The sequence below is a fragment of the Lytechinus pictus genome, chromosome 4 (genome assembly GCF_037042905.1).
Source record: "Lytechinus pictus isolate F3 Inbred chromosome 4, Lp3.0, whole genome shotgun sequence".
Taxonomy (NCBI): Eukaryota; Metazoa; Echinodermata; class Echinoidea; order Temnopleuroida; family Toxopneustidae; genus Lytechinus; species Lytechinus pictus.
This window is the reverse complement of record NC_087248.1, coordinates 3845920-3869131: the sequence shown is the minus strand read 5'-3', so window position 1 is coordinate 3869131 and position 23212 is coordinate 3845920. Positions and strand designations below refer to the sequence as shown.

The 23212-nt window shown below is 36.8% G+C and overlaps 1 protein-coding gene across 1 annotated transcript in view; it reads right to left on the bottom strand.

Annotated features, from left to right (window-relative positions):
- Positions 1–960: 960 nt before the first annotated feature.
- The window catches only part of LOC129259694 (WD and tetratricopeptide repeats protein 1-like), a 39008-nt gene continuing 16756 nt past the window's right edge, over positions 961–23212 (bottom strand). The window contains exons 5-15 of the mRNA XM_064098100.1: positions 14292–14403; positions 13363–13554; positions 12300–12432; positions 11448–11615; positions 10743–10964; positions 9510–9699; positions 8969–9145; positions 7939–8183; positions 7333–7510; positions 5360–5552; positions 961–4409 (exon numbers count right to left, since the gene is read on the bottom strand). Coding sequence (XP_063954170.1) covers positions 4227–4409; positions 5360–5552; positions 7333–7510; positions 7939–8183; positions 8969–9145; positions 9510–9699; positions 10743–10964; positions 11448–11615; positions 12300–12432; positions 13363–13554; positions 14292–14403 — 1993 coding nt within the window. The 3' untranslated portion in view covers positions 961–4226. The remainder of the gene's footprint in view (positions 4410–5359; positions 5553–7332; positions 7511–7938; positions 8184–8968; positions 9146–9509; positions 9700–10742; positions 10965–11447; positions 11616–12299; positions 12433–13362; positions 13555–14291; positions 14404–23212) is intronic.

The following is a 23212-nucleotide window of genomic DNA, read 5'->3' as shown; positions in this document are numbered from 1 at the left end:
AATTTTCATACATGTAGCATGGGTGATATTTGTGTTCTTTTTGGCAGATAATGTAAGTATTAGAAAGTTATAGATATTTGACATAGATCTAGAACATCTTTAAAGGGTATAGCGACTTAAATACTTGAAAATCTTATTGTATTATGGAGATTAATTAAATACTTAGAAAGATGGTGAGTTGTTTGTATTGGTGTTTTTTATTGTTGTTTTCCCCTGTGAACTGGATGAAGTTTATATTGTAAGTATAATTTCCAACTACATGTTGAATGTTTCATGTCATGGATGATAACCGTATAACTTCCTTTTGTTCAGTTTGTATCTGTGTTTGTTTATCTAAGCATTTGTTTATATCCGTCTGCTCCTCTCTCCTTCACTCACGCTCCCCCCTTAATCTTTATATTCTAATACATTCTGGCAAAAATATGAAAGTTCCAACATGGTAAAGTTATGATTGTTAAAAAGGGTATATGCACAACAAAAGCAATGTGCAAATGAGAGAGAACATGTTTGCTTCTGTGAAAACAAAAAATCAAAGAATGTGACCAATAAAAGTGAGAGAAAAAGTGGACAAGAAATAAATAAGTTATGAGAATTTGAAAGTCGAATGCTAATGCTGAGGAGATCATCCCATTGGTAATGCGACCAAGATGTGCCAGGTCCAACACTAACAACTCTCCCCTTTTATGGACAAGAAAAATATTAAAGTACAGTATAAACACTTCATCCATGATATATACATATTTTTAAGCCTGTAGACTTGATAAAAGCATCCATATAAGAAATTTGTTAAAATTCATGGGAAAGTTGTTCATGTGTTACATATATCTTGGTGGCAATGCCAATGGAAGGATCTCTGTAGCATACATGTATTAAGTGATATCAACTTTTTCTCAAACTTTCATTGATCTATGAAGTATACAATCACATTCCTGACAAATAATATAAAGTACTGGAGACATCTTCCATTTTCTATGTGCTGAGGAATGCATTTCCCCAATAATCTTTAATAATTATTCACCCCTCTCATAATATATGTAATGCAAAAAAAACGGTGACAACAAAGAACTCCATTATCACCTTGTTCATAAGAACATACATATTATACATTTCATGGGTGTATTTACAAAACTCTATATAAAATCATGTTTTTGTTATTTACATGGTATAATTCATGCAATATACACGTAGATCAAAGTCATGGTGAAGAGAATTTTTAAGGGAAAAAAAACACTAGCAATGATGTCCTTGGACGTATCAAAATATCATGCCACTCTAGAATTCATGAGAGTAATACAAATGAAGATGGGCTTTTTATTTGCATTGAGATGGTTTTGTTATATACATGTAGTTTGCCACGATATTGAGCAAAGTAAAGAGCAACAAAACTACTGTGATTGAACAAACCTTCAAGCCTTGTGCAACAAAGCTCGATAATTATTATATGGTATTTCGGTACGGATGAGACAGATAATAAAGCAAATAAATGGGCATAACACAATATGAGCCTAAGCAGTTTGTTGAAAGTTAACCCCAAAACTAAATACAGCATAATGATATGTCATATTGTGAGTCACGTTTATATGACACCAGAATGATTTCATTATATCAAGAGGTTGTCTGTGCAACTCTGCACAATTTAAATAAGAAAACTTGATTAGTCCATGACAGGAGTTTCATTCACCTACAGTATGTCATCTATTCCATTGTCTCTGTACAGAAATAGTTGCTTTTTGTTGCCGAGCTTAGTCACACCACAGCCTGTTGTAATTTAATATTAACAATTGAACCCAACAGTATCTCTCATGAAATTCTTGATTTCAATTGGCTGTTAAGCAGTGTTGCCATGAAAATAAGCATTGGATGACAAAGCTACCATCAGTAACTGTTATGCAATGGGGCCCAAGTCTAAAGGAACATAAATTTAAACCTTCATTTATCATGGAGATCAATGGTTGGGCAGCGGAAGTTCCCTGTCATCTGTGTGAGAATTAAGTTAACCAGAAGCCGATACCTGTTGAGCGTCTAAATAATGGGTTCGCTGGGTCAGACCTAAATATTGAATAAAATAATTATACTCAATAGAACCTGTATAAATACTGGTATTGCTGAAAATTTTCCTTAAAATAAATAACTAGCCATTAAGACATGACCAGTTTTTGCAATTAATTATAACCAAAACCATAGAAATAATATTACATAGTGCTTAATTCTGCAAAAAATTCAGGAAATATCCTTACTACAAGTATGAAAATGTCATATTTACCCAGGATAGCGACTTCAATTCCAAAAACTCTCCTACCATGATAATGTTATCATTACCCCGGCTTAAGCTGGGATGCCTGGGCACTGGAGCATTCTAGGAGTTTCTTTCTACTGGGTACAACATTTACTACACCTGGGTGAAGATTGGCAAATGTAGATAAATGCCTTGCCAAAGGATGCGAGTGCTGTGGTGGGATTCAATTTCAAGACCTTGTGGTTCATAATCTCGAGACTCATCCACTCAGCCATAAAACCTTTACCAACAACATGTCCACAACAGCTTCATAATGCAATGGATAAAAAAATTAGACTCATGTACATGTGTGTAAACATTCTGAAATATTTTTTTTTCAATGGAAATAAAGGCAATACCAGTACCTATACATGCATTTTAGATCTGAAAATAATTGACTATCTGCCTACAAATGAAAAAAAATATATATTTAATATGCACTCTAGGACACAAATATATTTTCCAATAATGAATCAATCAAGTCATGATATTAGCATATAACAATTCAGAAGAAATTCAAGTGGGTTTGACACATCAAGATTTTACTGGTGTTCTAATTCCAATCATCAATTTTGTCTCCATTATTTTTGGACGTCACTGGATACTCGTGAGACAGTATCATCTGGAACCTGGTGGAAAGCTAATAGAACAGTGATCCTTTTTCATTTGGCCAAAAGAATAAACAAAGTCTTCTGGCCAACAAACATACATGTAAGAGCAGGAGGTTTGCATAGCGTCATGTATGGTATTTGATTATCTTCACACAATTAGTGTCTTTCATTTATTTCTGGACATATCAATACTTAAGAATTTGGAACTTCTAACACTTAAGATATCATTTGGACCATGTACATATACCATTGGGCATTAATAATAATAATAATAGGCATTTGTATAGCGCCATCTATCTTGAAACAATGTATTCCGAGGCGCATTGTTATTATTATTACCCCGGCTTTAGCTCAAGCTGCCTTTCAGCGCTCGTGAATTCAAGGAATAAATCCCGCCAGGTACCCATTTACGTCACCTGGGTCGAGTGCAGCAGTGTGGATAAACTTCTTGCTGAAGGAAAACACGCTATGGCTAGGATTCGAACACACGACCCTTTGTTTGAAAGGCGAGAGTCAGATCCACTAGACCACGACGCACCCACACTAGTGTGTGGATGATAGTGCACTACTTATGGCAAAATTCTTTACATCTAGAACACCTGTAATTGAATTAAAGGAAATATCTTCTTAAAATCAATTCCAATGTATTTATCATGCAAAAATAATGGCATATAGTTTGGTGAGCATTAAATACTGTCTGAAGTTCTGTGCACTGTATGAGAGTTCTTCCAACATTACTTCAAGAACACTTGGACACCATGTTCTCTGGACTACTTGCTTGGTCTTTCTGGCATGGGGATACGTATCAGGGTTTCCATCTGAGCTACACCCAAGTGTGCCTCAAGCTTTGTTGATGATAATCAATATTGAACATTTGGTAACCATGTCTCTTAGGCATGTAAACATAAAAATATGTGTGTGTGTGCGCAATGCACTTCATGTACACCTTATCGTGTTGAAGGGTATCTTTAAAGCAATGTTGGATACCACTACATGTGGAACATTTGGGAATCTTACACCTGTTGGCAAACATAATTTTCCAAGTAATTGTGCACTTTACAAGAGTGTCTTTAAAATAAACCGGTATGTTGAACATCAACATGGACATCGTGTCTTATGGAATATGAACTATTTCTACAACACACTCCATGAACATTGTATCGTAGAAATAGGTTTTATTCTAAACAAGCAATTTTGGATACGACAGGTTGAACATTTGGCAATCTTACCCCAGCTGGCATACATGAAATACTGTCCAAGGAATCGAGCACTTTACAAGAATGTCTTTAAATTAAACTCCTATGTCTGACATCGCTATGGACACCATGTCTCCTGGAATACTAGCTAGGTCTGCATGGCATTGGGGCATCAGGTTCATCGTCAGATCCGTCTGTAGAGATACCTGTGATACGGTAACCCATGTTCATTAACATGACCTCCAAGGGGTCAGCTTTCATCCGCCTCTGGTTGGCGGTCGCTGCTGTGTCAGGTTCTGTGATGCAACGGTCGTTGCTGCTACCATCCTGGAAGTGGTAGGAGAATAAAGAACATGCAAAATTTCTAATGACTAGCCATTTGGCTAAAAGTTTACCCTATACTAAGTGTTACAACTTCTATACACACAGGAGCATGTACCCAAAGGAGTGAAGAGCAGAAGCTGAAGACGGTTAGGCCTGTATTCTGAAGTCAGGTTTAACTTAGACTATGGTCCAGCTCTGTGCTTAAATTATGGGGAGCAAAAAGTTCAAAAGTTCTGTTTTTATTGTTTATTTCTTATGTTTACTATTTTGTTTCCTTTTGCTTTCATAATGAAGAATAATACTTCAGTTATCGTTCCCAGACAATTACAAAAAAATTGGGTGTCATATTAGTTAATAAATAGAATGATTGTGTATTGTAAGGGATTTGTGCTCCAATTGGCTCTCCATAGTTAAACCACAACATTAAACCAGGGTTGAATTTAAATCCGAGTTCAAAATATGGGCCTTAGAATACAAGTGAGGCTGAAATTGATGACATCTTGAATGTAGATGCATTGATTTTTCAAGCATATTTAAGATTTTCATACTTTTAACCGCATGCATTCTAAAAAGGTGAGAAGAATCACTTCATTTTCATTATTAGAATAATCATATTCATGATGTATTGCTAATGAATATTTATAATGTGCATAAACATGAAGATTTGTTGAACGTGCCTTGCATTTTCTTCAATCCCTCAATACCCCTAATCAAATATCCTTTCATGATCAACCATGATTCAATACTTAACTTTATTACTATGAACTAGGGTATTTTCTGCACAACCCATGCATGTACAAATCATAGCATGATAGGCAGTAGGTACTACATGTGTTATTACTTAACTTCAGCTTTCTGCATTTAATTTCTTAGGGATCTTATAGTTTGTAGTTGAATACTTTGACTTGTTTTTCCTTCCTTTGTGCAACTCTACCAAATCTTTGTCAACTAACCTCAGGTCGAGGGCTCCATAACCTGACGACGGGGTCAATGCCACTGGTTGCTAGGAGACACGATGATGGATGAGGTTGAAGACAGTTAACAATGGAATCATCACCTCTCAAGACGCGAGCAATGTTAGTAGTCTTACGATCCCAGATGAAGAATGAGCCATCATCAGATCCAGCCATGATGTACTGACCATTACTGGATAGGAATAATAATACGTTGGTATTTATTCACTGCTGTCTGTTTTCTTTCAAGATTATGAATAGGAAAGATTAATAAAGGACATCTTTGGGACAAAAAATTAGCTACCTTGCTTGATAAAGAGCGATTTTGACATATTGATAATGTTTCCAATTAAAAGATTTCATTATTATACTTTGAATGTACTAAATAATGACATGATATGTGTTAAACTTTTACTATTCTCTCATAAGGTTTAGATACATGTAAGGTTGTATTTAATGTCCACAAAAAATGGGGAATTGCATTTTTACATATTTTGAACATACGTGACATACATGTACATATTACACAAAAAGACATTTTACATGACTGTAATCTATAGGCATAGAATAAAACACCACACATAGATTTGTAGTACAGGCAAGTTCGTTGAATACAGCTGTCTACATGTAGAATGGAAATGATTTGAACAGTGAAGTATACACTCAGAGCTGTTTTTTGTATGATTTTTACAGACCTGCAACCTCTGGGAATGAAAAATTGTATTCTATGATAAAAAAAACTGTATTTTTCCCCAAAAAACTGCATTTCATATTAAAATGAGGGCGCACACGCTCATCGCAGTGCTCAAGCTGCATGCAAGCTAAAATGCGCACTGCTCTTGCAGATGAAAATAAAACATTGAAACATGTGAATATCTCACCCTGGTTTTAACCCTAATTCTCCCGGGGGGGGGGGGGGGGGGCCATAATGGCCCCCCCCCTTGACAATTTTCGCGATATATCTGCTGCGCAAATTTTTTTGACCTCGCCGCTCACTGACTTTTTACTTTCAAGTCTCGCGCAAATTTTGAGACCAAATTTGTGACGCCCGCGTACACGGTTACGACATTACGCAACATTATGTAAGTGCATGTCAGACCCAAAATTGCTCATAAACGTGATTTCATGTACAAATCCAATGCAAATTGTGTATTTAGCCAAAATTCATAAATGTATCATTATTTCTACTTTTACTGATTAAACTGAATTAATTTTGCCTTGTTTATGATCAGAACTAAGTCTGGAATGATTTCCATTGAAAAAACAATAAAAAACAAAAAGTAAAAAAACAAAGAAATACATAAGAAATTCATAAAACAATAAAATACATAAGAAATTGATTTCCGAACCGAAGTTTTTTTAATTGCGATTGTTAAGATTGCTACAAAGAATTTTTTTACCAAAAATTAGCATTCTAGGAGCTTTATTTAGTGAATTATAGCAAAAAGTATGATTTATGCATAAATTAGCATAATTAATTCATATAAAATAAAATCTCATTATTTTGGAAAATTTTACCATACAGCCTTGTAGATTACATCGCACACTACCAGTGTGCAAATTTTTGCGTCGCTCGCGCAATCGGCGGCCGAGATCTTAAGGGGGGGCCATAATGGCCCCCCCCCCCCCCCCCCGGATTGACAAGAATCAAAATACCCCAGGAGATTGAGGGTTAACAAAATGATGGAAAAAAAAACAAGTTAACTGAAATTACATTGATCCAATAACCATATTTGTGTAAGTTTTATGAAATAGAGACATATAGAGATGATTTTTCTCAATAAATTACAATTTTGTAAAAATAAAATAATAAAAATCTTTTTTTACAAAATCATATTTTTTTTTTTTAAAGTGTACTGTCGTATTTTGGTTGCAAAAACCTACTAAATACGCCAAAAACGTACTGGTTGGCAGCCTGCATCAAGTTATAAGGCAAAAAAATTGAAAAGTTAATGAGAATTTGAAGTGCATACCTTCCAAAGAAGTTTGCTTCCTTGATATCAGTGGTTGTATTGCAGTGTCCACAGTATCTCTCTGTATAATCATATGCATCATTTCTGAGTTCTTTCTCCTTTGGTTCTACTGCCTCGCTGCTTGATGTCCTTGGACCATCCGGTGGTGAATCTTGCCAGTCTTGGTCACTTGGAGCTTCTGCACATAACAATTCAAACCAAGGATTTGAGAATGATAGAGAAACATAGTGAATACCACAATATTTGTGATGACGTATTCCTAAATGGCATGCAGTTCTTGGTGAGCAATTCAACCCTGTAAAACCTATATTTATTTTTGGTAACCCCCATCCCCGCAAGAAAGGGTCCCCAGGGGATCCTTTTTCATAAAGCTGTTTGTAAGTTAAGAGCAACTTTAAGAACGACTGGTGATCCTTTAATTCTTGTGGTATATTATATTCACCATTAAATGCTGTCATTGGTGATTATTTAGCACGTAAGAAAGGTTCACCAGTCGTCCTTAAATCACTCTTAACTTAACAGCTTTATGAAACACCATCCAGGACCTCATGGTTGCAGTCCATGGACTAATCCACTCATGTACAACAAATCAACCACACATCTTACCATTCGTCCGTTTATCAGAGTTAGAGAAGACCGCAGCAGTGATGTCCCTCTCCAGGGCCTGGCACTCAGAATACTTGGCATACTCCGGAAACTTGGACTTGAATGACTGCAGACACTGATGGGCCTCGTTGGACCAGGTGAGCTGAAGCAAGCAGCGGGCAAGACGGAAATGGGCCTTACGATGCTTAGCATCGAGGCTCAAGGCACTGTGGCAGTCACGAAGAGCTGCATAAATATCTCCATCCCTGCATATAAAGATGGTTTTAGGTACAGATGACATCTAATGAGGAAATACTTGCTACTTCTTAAGATGAAGTAAATTGTGCAGCAGGTTTGATGGCAATGGGTGTTGCAATGCCTTACATCTAAGGTAAAAGCACATCAGGGGCCTCGTTTCATAAAGAGTTACAACTGTTGGAACTTTGCCAATATGGCAACAATCATGGCAACAGGGCTCAGCAGCCAATCAAAATCAAGGTTACCATCATATTTACTATAATGGCAAGGTTTTACAACAGTTGCAACTGTGTATGAAACGGGCCCCTGCAGTTACTATGACTTGCATAAATATCCCTGTTTTTGCATTTCAATATGGTATGGGTAATTCATTAATCATACATGTATATTGACTTCTTACTGTAAATGATTCATCTTGTTGTCAACTGGCACTACATACATTTTGTACTACTTACACAGATCTCATAGAACTGCAATTCTTCAAACAAAGGCACAAAAAACTAATCGTAAATGGAAGCTGCATATTTCTATCCTTTCCCTTATTTCAATTTGGGTATACATTCCTACTTAAAAATAGGTTGAAGGAAGCAGAAGAGAACGGGACTCTCGTTTCAAGCTTAGCAATAAGGCTCAAAATTCTTTGACCATTTAAAAGGGTTGCATATCCCACGTCCCCCCAATAAATTTATGATAATTGATAAATTGAATACTACTGGTTATCTAAGCAAATGCTGGCAGGTTATTACTAGATATTAATGAATTTTTTTTAATAAAAAAATCACTATCCACTTACCATCCTCTTTTCATATAAGCTGCTGCTCTGTTGCCAAAGAGAATGGCATGGTCTGAACACATACTGATGGCCTGATTGTAGAGACGGATAGCTGAGGTATAATCCTTCTTATCACAGTAGAACTTGTTTGCTTCATGCTTCCATGCTTCAATCTTCGGAGGAAGTTCTTTGGTTGAGCTAACAGGGGAGGGAAAGAGGAGAGATATTTTAATGTTATGCAGCATGGGGAAACGAAGGAAACTGTAGAAACTAATGTAAATATGACAAGCCTTGGGAAGCTAAAATGGCAAAATGTTTTCATATGTAATTGAAATATACATGTATTGCAGTTGTAGTCAGTATCATGTACCATTTCCATCCAATTGTACTTAGCAACTAAAATTCAAAGATCAATAAAAAAACTATATCATCATCACCATCATCATGACCACTACCACCACGGCCATCATAATCACCACCAGCATCATCACCACCACAAATCACCACCACCCAACAGATTTACTATCATCATCACCATCCTATGCTCTTCATCATCTCTCACCCTTTTCTCCTACTTGATGATGCATGTGACCTAGACTGATGCCTCTCACTGTGATGGGAGTAGCCCGCCCTCGCATCCGAGTCTTCCTTCTTCATACCATTGGTTGGCTGGTAGAGACCATTTATCCCATTGGCTGGGTCTACCGATGATCCATTCGATGATAATGCTTCCCCTATGTGCTGTTGGACATCTAGCCAATTTAAAAATTAACATTAAAATAACAATAATAATATCAACCTGTGAATAAGCAATAATCATTATAATGTTTAAAGAGATCCTACAAGGGGGACAGGGAAATGCTCATTGGTGAGATTGTTGAATGATCCTTATTCCTTTATTAAAAAATTTAAAAACACAAAAAACAATTTAAAAATGTAAATTAACCCTCCTCCCCCCCAAAAAATATAACAAACAAACAGTGCCTCAACATGGAGGACTGTCACAGCAACATATGAAATAACATGTGTATCATCCATACTTATACAACTCCCAAGAATGTTCTGTAATGTGATTGGTCCAAATCGGATCACATGATATTCAGTGAATTGCACTATGGCATCCAATATCCTGCACTCTGACGTCATACCAAATGCACTATCCTGCACTATGACGTCAGAGTGCAGGATAGTTCGAGGTCTGCACTGTGGCGCGATGTAGCTCGGCAGCGCAGACTAGATCTAGAATTCAGATCAAATATAGCATTCGGGGCAGCTTAGTAACATGGGGGAGAGGGGAGATTGTATTAAAAAAACAATGCCGCATTCTTGTGCACAGAAGACCTAAATAATGAACTCTGTGTTCGGCTCGCCAAATGGATATACCGCACTCGGTCCTGCGGACCTCAGTGCGGTATATCCATTGGCTCTTCTCGCACATCGTTCATTATTTGGCCCTGCATGCACGCGCTTACGTGCATTATTTGTATAATACAGGACACCAATGGCAGCATCAATCTGTAAATATCATTTATGAAATAACAATAATGATATTGCAAATTATATAGCTTCTATACATCCACTTTATTAATTTCCACAAAGAAAAAATATGTCAAAGAAATTGATACAGTTTCATACTAGGCAATAATAACATAACAGAATATGTCTACAATATATTGCTGTCACTATTTATACTACAGCATCATCCCGATTCTTTTGAATGGCTTGAAAACTGACTAAACATGAATACTCAAATATCTTAACGAATATCAAACTATAATGATATTCAAAGACATACCTTTACAAACACCATTTGTACAATATCCATTGGCACTTGGAGCTGGATAATCACCAACATTATACAGTCTTGGTTTTTGCCTATTGTTTACATCAAACAGATATACTTGTTCTCCTCCAAGGTTTGCTAAAAGTTCATGACCTGTAGGACCAAAGGTCACATAGGTCGCAACCAGTGACCTATATCTTCTCCCTCTCTCCTCCTCCTTGACAGGTAAATGACCTGTTTAAAAAAAAATTAACAAATATGTTTCAACCATCTTATATTTATATGATACATTTTCATTCAGTGAACTCTGTTCATGAATCAATCAGCATGTCATTACCACATACACTTTTATGTATACATCTTTATTTCTGTCAAATTCTTGAGTTATGTATACATAATTTATAAAAAGAATTAGGTAAATATGCAGATTTGAAAGTATCATACACAACATTTCATGATTTTATACACATCTTGGAAAATTTTAAAGATAAGTCAAACTGTATGAAAGTAAAAAAATATATATATAATTTTGCTATAATTGTAGTGATATTCATCAGCACTGATTCACAAAAAATAAATAAACCACAATGCCATAATATCACAATGTATACATTACTTCTTTTGCCCGATACAAGTATAAATTAAGTGAACAAAGAAGCCTAGAAACTCACTCACATATTTCACTTATCATGATCATTGAATCCTAAACCTTCTCACCTGCTATGAAATATTGCACACATCCCCTTGGCACTTCACCATGGTCATCTGGTTCAGGGGCCGGGGTCCTCCACGCTGACCTCAGGACCTCTTCTCTTGAGAAGTGAACGGCATGAGGGTTCAACATTCTAATGTCGTAAAGCCTAATGAATGGATCACTGGCCCCAACTAAAAGAGAATAGAAATCAGGAAAATATTTTTAAAACAGCATTGATCAAGGTGGCAAATTATAAGTAATAAGATATAGTTTTATAATATTGTAGTCTTTGCTGGTTATAGTGACAAAAAAAGAAAGTCTTGAAATGAACTGATTGAAAGCCCCACCACAATAGAACACAGATCAAACATGGGAAAATATAAAATTGCATCATTCAAGGGAAAAATTGTAGAGTTTGTGCTGATAATAGTGAAAGTTGTGTCATAAAATAAGCCAATGGGCAATTCCATAACACAATCAGCCTTTTTGTATATATATCCAACTTCTCTCCATCTCCATTCTTACTTCACTTCATTAACTCCTCATGCCCTGATTTTTTAATGGAGATAATACAACCTTTCATATCAACTACAAAACTGAGACCAATCACTTCAAGGAAAATCCCACATATAGAATTCAGGACAAATCCTTTATTGAATTGCCAATAATTAGCCCTTTATATTTATATGTCCGATCCCTACTTTTCTTAATTTTTTCTTTCCTTTATCAACGACTCATGCCATGATAACTTGAGAGCATTACACTTTTTCATATCAAGCACAGAGTGGAATGTAATCATTTCAAGAATGTCCCGCAAAGAAGATGTTGGATGTAAATACACTGTACATAAAGGAAATCAAGTTTGAATTCATTACCTGCTAGCTGTTCAGGTCTGTATGGGTTGATTGCAAGGCACTTGCATTCCCCATGTTTGCCAGTGTAATAGTTGAGATTAATAAGAACATTGTTACAGCTATCACTACACAGGTGGGGAGATCTCAGATCAAACTGCCTGAAATTCAACAACAATAAAACAAGAAACAGATAAAAAGACAAGTTTATATCCAGTTCAACAAAGGTGTAGCATACATGCCATACAGTGACTATGCAGACTAACGGGGTAATCACATATCACATGTTTGGTTTGCCCCTCAAGTTGGATGGAATAAGAACCCTATATTTGATTGTGGGGATTTTTTACCTGATTGCTAAGAAAGCATTAATGCTTGTAAGCAAGCAACCAGAGGACCGACGGCTTAAGGTCCTCTCCGAAGGACCTGGTAATGAGGATTAGTGCCTTACCAAAGGGCACTAGCGCACCAAGTGTGAATCGAACCCGGGTCACCAGAATACGAATCCCCCGCTCTACCGACTGAGCTATCGCGCCTCCTCAGAATTTTGTCTATTTAATTTCAATGTGTTTTGACAAGGCACGTATTGCTATGGTAGGCAAGCCCTATAAAAATATATTGCAAATCGTTGTAAGCTACTAAAAGCCAACTTGCCAACTTCTATAATAAAGGGTTTTCATTGCATCCCACTTCAGAGACAAACTGCAATGAACCACAATCTAAACCAACAAAGTGTGATCTCCCTTTAAGAATGATTCTACATCTTTTTACTAGTCTATCATGAATCATATATACATCGAGCCAATTTAATTCTCTGTATACATGTATATGCAGCCAAAGGGCTAGAGTTCATTGATATGAACAAAATGTTAATTTTGATTCTTATCAACAAGGTAGCAGTAATATTGAGCAAGAAGTCCAAACCGGGTTGCTAAAGGACCATTGTCTGTGATAGCTGTTCATAGATTTTTGTAATTATTCTCCATTCAGTCACATCATGCATAATAGGCACAATGCCTTGTCCAAAATATTTTCTTCTGTGGATTCACAAAATTTCCAAAATAAAATGAAAGAGAAACAAAACTACATGCCTTATCGTCCCATCTTCTCCTGCACTCCAGAACATGTAGGGAAGATTGGGCACCACTGCAAGTCTTTTGACACGACCTGCATGGCAGCTAAAGGCATAGGTAGTCTCACCCCTAGGCACGTTGTGAACCCGGACTTTGCAGTCAGCAGCACCGGTGGCTATGGTCTCATCTTGAGAGTTTGGCAAGAACTGTCAATGAAACAATGGAAGATTTCTTTATTGAAAGATCATATTGCATCACCTCAACTGCATTTCCACTGATAAATATCATTTATGGAGATTGGCTTTTAATATAAGGCTCTGCCTTTCTGCCTCTCCTAATACTTTTATTTGTACATTTGTATTACTTGTTCTAAATGCTTCCCATATCCCTATCTCTATATTCCTTTATATGAGTGAATATATTTTGTTATGTTTTTAATAAAAGTATTGCATAAATGAAATGAAATATAAATTGGGCTGCAGCAATTTCTTGCACATATGCCAAAGACAATCTTAGTCAATGATTAGATAACTCATTGATTAAAATTTCATGTATAAAAAATAAAAAATTGCTAGACATGAACATAGAAACCATCACAACTTTCACTTGAATATCAAACTAAATTACTTTCTTGTACATATGCCTGGTGTTGATTCCAATGTTTAATGCAAGGAGGGCGAGAGTTTTAGCAACAACCAAATTAAGTGACAGATTAATAATGCTTTGATAAGAAATTACAAGCTGATGTCAAAATGTTGCACATCTATTAATTTGAAACAAGTGGAAGACCTCCGGCAGTCTTGCCTACATTACATGATTCATATAGCAGCAGTGCTGACTTTAAAAACAGCTATTAAATAATCATTCACAAAAGAACCACTTAGCAACAGCAACGAAAATGTCTCCCCAAAACAACATGATATCATACTGACTTGTTACTTACTTTAAGAGAGAAGATATTTCCAAGGTGACCAGTACGGATAGTTGTTAATTTTCTCCTTCTGTGGGGATCCCAGATCATAGCAGTAAGATCATCTGAACCACTTCCTAACAATCTAAAATTGAAAAAAAAAAGATAATGATAATCATATTTTCTAATGTATGAATTATGAATTACTGTCATGTTAAAAATTGATTTTCCAATGTAAATTAGGGTGTTAGTATTATTCAAGTTTATGTTCAGTACCAAGAATGTCTGCAACCTGCCAAGTGTCATTATCTATATTTTATTCATAATTATACACTGACTTATAATGGGTTAAAAAGAATCATATTTCATCAAGAGAAGCTAAACCTATTCATAATAATAATCTTCATCAAATGTCATGGAAACTATTAAACAAATTTCACAAGAATTTTGTCTAATGTACAAATGAAGTGACAGATTTAATGATTTGAAAAGAAATTACAAGCTGATGTCAAATTCTTGCACATCTATTAGATTGAAACAAGTGGAACGCCTCCGGCAGTCTGGCCTGCATTACGCGATTCATATAGCAACAGTGCTGACTTTGAAAACAGCTATTGAATACTTATTTACAAAAGAAAACACTCCATTGATAATAAAATACTATGTCCGTTGACTCAACAAGACCTTTGATCATAATCATGTGACCTAAGACGGGTGCAAAACATACTCGATAACCCTTACATGTATGTCTATGTTTCATGAACTACTTGTTTAGATCCATAAAGTTTATAAGTTATGGTGCCAATTCATTAGATACCCCCAACACGGCCAAAGTTCATTGACTTTTTAATAAATGACCTTTGATCTTCGTCATGTGACCTGAAACACACACAGGATCAGGGATACATATCGTTCTTGTATCACACAACTCATTTTCACCTGTGATGACCTTGCCAACCGACTTGACAAAGGCGAACAGCACGACATGATCCTTTTAGATTTTTCGAAGGCTTTTGATGAAGTCCTTCACCACCGACTTCTATACAAACTGAAGTTCTACAGCATTCGTCTTACTACCCTGCGCTGGATTCAAGACCTCCTCCACAACAGAACTCAAAGGGTAGTCGTCAATGTATGTACCTCAAATACTATCCCTGTCTTGTCAGGCGTGCCACAAGGCAGTGTCCTCGGCCCTCACCTGTTTCTACTCTACATCAATGATCTGCCTGATTGCATTTCATCTCAGACAACAACCAAACTGTTTGCCGATGACTGCCTACTCTACCGCAAGATCCAATCTCATGATGATGCCAACAAACTTCAAGAGGATCTTGACTCCTTGCAGAAGTGGGAGTCAGACTGGCTTATGAAATTCAATCCTCAGAAGTGTCAAACTATCTCAGTAACCAACAAGTGGAAACCACTAAACATGACATACTCCATTCATGATCAACCTTTACAAAAGGTCAGCTCAGCAAAATACCTTGGTGTTCATATTCATCAGAACATGAAGTGGAACCACCATATTAGCATGGTCACCAAGAAGGCCAACTCTACATGTGCCTTCTTGCAACGTAACCAGCACTCATGCCCAAGAAGCGTCAAGGTTCTATGTTACAATCTCTCCTCAAACCTGTCCTGGAATATGGATGTAAAGTGTGGGACCCCTTCACCAAGGACAACACCCAGAAGCTGGAGATGGAGCAGCGACGATATGCTAGATTCACCATTGGAGACCATCATCGCACTAGTAGTGTCACTGATATGCTACGACAGCTACAGTGGCCCACCCTTGAAAAGAGAAGAGCCCAGTTCAAGGTGGTGATGGTTTATCGCTTGGTAAACACAATTGTTGATGTACCAACGGTACAGTACTTCAACCAGGCTGCTACTTCCACCTCGCTTTGTGGTCATCAGATGAGGTTACACGTCCCACATGTTCGCACTGTTACTTATCAGAAAACTTTTATTCCTGATGCCATTAGACTGTGGAATATTCTCCCTGCCATTGTAGTCCAGTAGATATGTGAAAAAGATGCTCGAATCTGGCAGAAAGTGTGAAATTTGGCATACAGAGGTATTTTTGGACGCTGATTTCAAAAATTGCCGGCCCCAAGCGATTTGACCATCAGGTCGGCCGCCATTTTGAAATCCAAGATGGCCGCCATGAAAAATCATTAAATGTCGATATCTTGAGTTTTACATGACATGTGACACTGAGATTTGGCATATAGGGGTATTTTGAGGCACTGATTTCAAATATTGCCGGCCCCCAGCAATTTGACTATTTGGTCGGCGGCAAAATGGCCGCCATCTTGAAATCCAAGATGGCCGCCATGATATATTATTGCAATCATTTTCTCGAGTTTTATATGAACTGCGGTATTGAAATTTGGCATATAGGCTTAATTTGGGGTGCTGATTTCAAATATTGCCGGCCCCAAGTGATTTGACCATCGGGTCGGCCGCCATTTTGAAATCCAAGATGGCCGCCATGAGAAATCATTAATGTCATTTTCTTGAGTTTTACATGACGTGTGACACTGAAATTTGGCATATAGGGGTATTTTTTGGCACTGATTTCAAATATCGCCGGCCCCCAGCAATTTGACCATTTGGTCGGCGGCTATATGGCCGCCATTTTGAAATCCAAGATGGCTGCCATGAAAAATCATTAAATGTCATTTTCTTGAGTTTTACATGATATGTGACACTGAAATTTGGCATGTAGGGGTATTTTGAGGCACTGATTTCAAATATTGCCAGCCCCCAGCAATTTGACCTCCAGGTCAGCGATAAAACGGCCTCCATCTTAAAATCCAAGATGGCCGCCATGAAATATCGTTGCAATAATTTTTTTTAGTTTTATATGAACTCTGGCCCTGAAAGTTGTCATAAAGGCATATATTTAGGCACTGATTATTGTCAGACCCCTGTTTGGTTGCCATTTTGAAATACAAGATGGCCGCCATGAAATATAATTTGCTCAAGTCTTACGTATGGCCTGTAACACTTTGAATTTGGAGAAAAACTTGATCTTTGCATCCTTGATCAATGAAAAAAACATAATAAATAGATGCTATTTTGAATTCCAATATGGTTACCAAGTTTTAATGATGTACAACATTATAATGGTGAGTAAAACCCATTGTATTGGCACTGAAAACAAATCCAACACAACCACATCTTTGTCCGTTGCAAAGATTATAATACTTTTGCACCCTTAAATGCTGATATAGATGTTACGTAAGTATGAAGCACCATAAATACACAAACCAGCTAGCTTCTTCTGCAGTTACACATTTGAAGTGGCTTTGGTTGAATAATAACCATCCGGAACAATCATTTTCTATTGAGAGGCTGTAAAATATTTCTTTGAGTTTTATATGATCTGCAGTATAGCACTTTGACATATCGACGGATTGCGGGGTGCTTATTTCAAATATTGCTGGCCCTCAGCGATCTGATCCCCTGAGTCAGAAACAAAATGTCAGCCATCTTGAAATCCAAGATGGCTGCCATGAAAAAAGATCATTGAAAAAAATCACTTTATCTAGTATCACGTAATGTATTATTTTAAAATTTGGCATCTAGGGATATTGAAATTTCCCCAGTAATCTGTCCAATAGATATGCTGCAAAATGGCCACCATCTTGAAATCTAGAGAGGATCGACTGTCATGAAAATTCATTGAAATCATTTTCTTGGTTTTAAATAATTTGAGGCACTGCATTTTAGACAAACAGGCAGGTTTTTGGCCTGCTGATTTCAGAATATTGCTCCAATAATTGTGATATTTTATTACAAATCGACATGAAGAAAACTGCTCCAGACTTGAAGTACTGATGTTTATATAGTGGTATGATCATGATGATGATGAAATTTATATTAATAATGGATGATCATAATACATATTTTATTGTTCAAAATAAAATTCAGTAACAGAAATGCTCTGAAAATGTATTTTGCCCATACCCTGTAGATCGTGAGCCCGGCAGCAACTTAGCAGCGCCACATCGGACGTTGCTCTATCCCTTAAAAAGGGAAGTACACCCCGGAAAAAGTTTATTGTAAAAACACAAGAAAATATGATATAAAAAAGATATTGGTAAATCCATCAAAGATATTAGAATTTTAAGTTTTTGATTTGTGACGTCATATACTGTACGAGCAGCTGCCCCATTGTGTTGTGTGATATAAAATGCATAAATGGTTCATCATGGGTAATTTTTTTTTCTTTCTGGAGCAGGTGTGAAATCATTTGTATGTTTATATACCAAGGGTTCAATAAAAAACATTTTCATTTTTTTGAGGAGGCTACATTTCATTGATTTTTATTCTATAAGAAACATGGGGGAACTGCTTGCATCTGACGTCACAAATATACCAAATGAAATTCCAATAGCTTTTTAAATATTTGATGGAATTTCCTCAAACCTTCAATATTTTTGTCATTATTCTGTTATTGTTTCAAAAAACTATTTGTCAGGGTGAACTTCCCCTTTAATTCTTTGACCGCCAAACAGGGTAGAAGCAACTCCCCTCTTTTAACATCTTTTGGTCTGATGCTGTCGGAGCTTGATCTCCCGATTGTGAGGCAAACATGCTCCCATTCCCGACCTTTCGTTGGAAGAACGCGAACGCTTATTTACGACGTTAGTTGATTTTGGAAGAGACTTTTGGGCCTGTCGTCATGGTCTTAAAACTCTGTCCTGCAATGCAAATTGTGTGACATGAGATTTTTTTTTCGTTTCGCATCTGGAACGGAAAAATTAAATTTGCGTTTCGTGTGCAAAATTCTGGTTGCTAATATGGTAACAGCGATATATCCGATTAAGGACGACTTTCCAAATCCACATTTTGGTTCCTCCAAGAGCTCGAGAAGCCGCCCGGGGGGCCCACTTCCATTGAAGAGTGGATACCAGGCGCAACCACGCGTAAAAAGGGAAAGAGTGGGTAAGTACGTTACGTATAGGCCTATGTAACGTTATAAAGGTGTCAAAATGATGATTAAAATACTGAAAAAAGGGATATATTTCCAATACTTGTAGGGTTTCACAAGCCAAATAATTGTTAAAAGATGTATTTTCATAATCTGGAAAAGACTTGCTTCCCTTGTTTAGGGTACTTTTCGAAACCCCATGGTCGTGCCTGGTATCCACTCATCAATGGAAGTGGTCCCCCCGGAATTTGAATCTAATCCCCATTTTTGGGAAAGTAAAACATAATGCCCATTACATCTTGTGCTAGAGGCTTATCGTTTGTGTAGAAGGAGTAAACAAAAGAAACAAAAGAAGCCCGCATGTTCAAACGTATTGCATACGCTGTGTACATATCAACGCATGCGAAATGGGTTCAGCTGGAGAGGTGATCTGACCCATGGAATCAATTGCCAGTCATCCACCAATAATCCACATTAAATGCAATATCGATTCGATGGACTGTAATATCTACGCCTTAATTCAGTAAGTTTTTCCTCACTCAATATGTACTTGATTTGTTTGAAAAACCACTTCCTCATCCATGTCATATTCTATTTTAGGTCCTGCATTTCGAATATCTCCAGCCATCAGTCGTAATACATGCATGTATGGTGCGGGTGTCGCGGGAAAGAATTTTGCACACGAAAAGCAGATCTGTAGGGCCTGTAACCCCCCTGTAACACAAATCTAAGCATTGATTATAGAGCAGTTTTCTCAAATTTGATTCTATTGACTATAATGTACAATCAATCTTAAAAATCAAGTGTATGATTAAGCGTCAACTTTTGTGTTAGGGGACCCTAATATTAGCGTCCGTGAGGATTGCGAAAGGTGGCAAGTAATTCCTGGAGATTTGTAAGATTCACTGTCAACCGCCTAGCATATAATCGATTGATAGCAATAATAAATGGATTACCATCAGTTATACCATACATTAATTTTGATTCGTGCTATCATATTGTACTTATTCCCCCCCCCCCAATAATCAATATTTAGAACTAAGCTAGGTAATCATGTCCTTTGTGTCATGATGGGTCATATGGGAATTTAAAATGGCAGATAAAGTGTGTTATGTGTTATATGTTCATTATCTATCCATATTAGAAATTAACATACAATACAAGTTTTTGCTTCATAATACCAATTTACAGTGTCACAGGTAATGTAGAATTCAGGAAAACATTTTTGAAAGATATTTCGTAGTAGCCATCTTAGATTTCAAAGTGGCGGTCATTTTCAGCTGACCCGGTGGATCAATCACTGGGGCAGCAATATTCTAGAACCAGCAGGCCAAAACCTGCCTGTATGTCTAAAATGCAGTGCCTCAAATCATTTAAAACTCAAGAAAATGATTTTAGTGAATTTTCATGACAGTCGATCCTCTCTAGATTTCAAGATGGTGGCCATTTTGCAGCATATCTATTGCGGACAGATTACTGGGGGAAAATTTCAATACCCCAAGATGCCAAATTTCAAAATAATACCTACGTTATAATTATGATACTTGATTTTTTTTTTTATGATTTTTTTTTATGGCAGCCATCTTGGATTTCAAGATGGCTGCCATTTTGCAGCTGAGGTATCACGGGCCTAAAACATTTCCCATAGACTCGTGTGTTAAAGAGGCGCTCAAAAAAAATAAAAAGGGATGAAATTCGAGAATTGATAGTTTATTTTATTTATTTATTTATTTATTTATTTATTTATTTATTTATTTCTGCATGTCATGACAATGTACATAGTGTGACCATCACAAAATTGATTACGTTAAATTTTACATAATACTAATGTATAATTATGATGATTAACATAACATTAACATACTGATTATAACAAGGTTGCAGACATGCAGTGGTATGACAAAATAAGCAGATGCTTGAGCTGTTGTCAGACCTTTGGATATATGAAATACATACATGAATATAAAAACAATACTGAAAAGTCAAAACTAACGATTACACAAAGAGGGGAAAAAAAAACAAAAAAACTAACAAACAAACAAAGAAAACCAAATAACAAATTATTATGTTCCACAACTATTTACAAATATTTACAAGGAGTGTGTGAGGCGTAATAATAATTGAAATTATATCAATATTTAAGTTTACTACCTGTCCAGTGGATAGGATATATGTCTGACATTCCATATCTGACCAGAAAAGGGTACCTCGACCAGCTCATTTTAAAAATAAATTGGCATTTATGAAGACTACACCTGAAAGGATCAAATTAATCACTTGAGACAGTAAAATGGCAATACTTCTCCCGCCAGTATAAAAATAGTTCCAAAGTGGTGATATATCTTCCCAATTTGAAAAAAGGAAGTTCAGTAAAGTTACCCTCCCTAGAATCAGTGTTAGATTATCAATCATTTTAATTCATTTTTGTCAATCAGCAATATCAAAATTAAAAATTGAGAATTAAATGGGTTGGCTCGAATGAATATCTTTGGCGCGTTTAACCCTGACTCAGGGGATCAGATCACTGAGGGCCAGCAATATTTGAAATAAGCTCCCCACACTACTTCTATATGTCAAAGTGCAATACCGTAGATCATATAAAACGCAACGAAATAATTGCAATATTTCTATGGCAGCCAGCTTCGAATTCAAGATGATGGCCATTTTTCCGCCGACCAATACTGTCAGATTGCTTGGAGCCAGCAATTTTTTTAATGAACTCACCCAGATACTGATATACTACAAATTTCAGTGGCACATGTTATGTAAAATTCAAGAAAATGAGTTCAATGATTGTTCATGGCGGCCATCTTGGATTTCAAATGGCGGCTGATCCTATGGTCAAATCGCTTGAGGCCGGGAATATTTGAAATCAGCGCCCCAAATTAAGCCTATATGCCAAATTTCAATACCGCAGTGCATATAAAACTCGAGAAAATGATTGCAATAATATATCATGGTGGCCATCTTGGATTTCAAGATGGCGGCCATTTTGCCGCCGGCCAAATGGTCTAATTGCTGGGGGCTGGCAATATTTGAAATCAGTGCCTAAAAATACCCCAACATACCAAATTCTAGTGTCACATGTCATGTAAAACTCAAGAAAATGACATTAATGATTTCTCATGGCGGCCATCTTGGATTTCAAAATGGCAGCCAACCCGATGGTCAAATCACTTGGGGCCGGCAATATTTGAAATCAGCACCCGAATTAAGCCTATATGCCAAATTTCAGTGTCACATATCATGTAAAACTCAAGAAAATTACATTTAATGATTTTTCATGGTGGCCATCTTGGATTTCAAGATGGCGGCTATTTTGCCGCCGACCAAATGGTCAAATTGCTGGGGGCCGGCAATATTTGAAATCAGTGCCTCAAAATACCCCTATATGTAAAATCTCAGTGTCACATGTCATGTAAAACTCAAGAAATTGACATTTAATGATTTTTCATGGCGGCCATCTTGGATTTCAAAATGGCGGCCGACCCGATGGTCAAATCGCTTGGGGCCGGCAATTTTTTTAATCAGCGCCCAAAAATACCCATGTATGCCAAATTTCACACTTTCTGCCAGATCCGAGCATCTTGGCCATTTTTTGTCACATAACCGCTTTACTATTACAGTTAACTGCACTTCAGTAGCCAGCTTCAAGGCTAAGGTGCAGAAAATCCAATTGCGCTAAGACTGCGCTGATTCTTTTTAACCGCACGTAGAATAGATCTTCCACAGCACTGTACATACTCCTGCACAATTCTACAAGTACCATGATACACCAACCTGGTGGACTGTACTTTAACGGATGATGATGATGATACATGGTTAATCTTACCTCCAAGTCTGTTGATCCTAAATGACCTTTGACCTTGGTCACGTTAGCTGGAACTCTAGCAGGATGTTCAGTAATACTTGATTACTCTTGTATGTCCAAGTTTCATGAACTAGGTCCATATACTTTCTAAGTTATGATGACATTTAAAAACTTAACCTTGGTTAAAATTTCAATATTGAC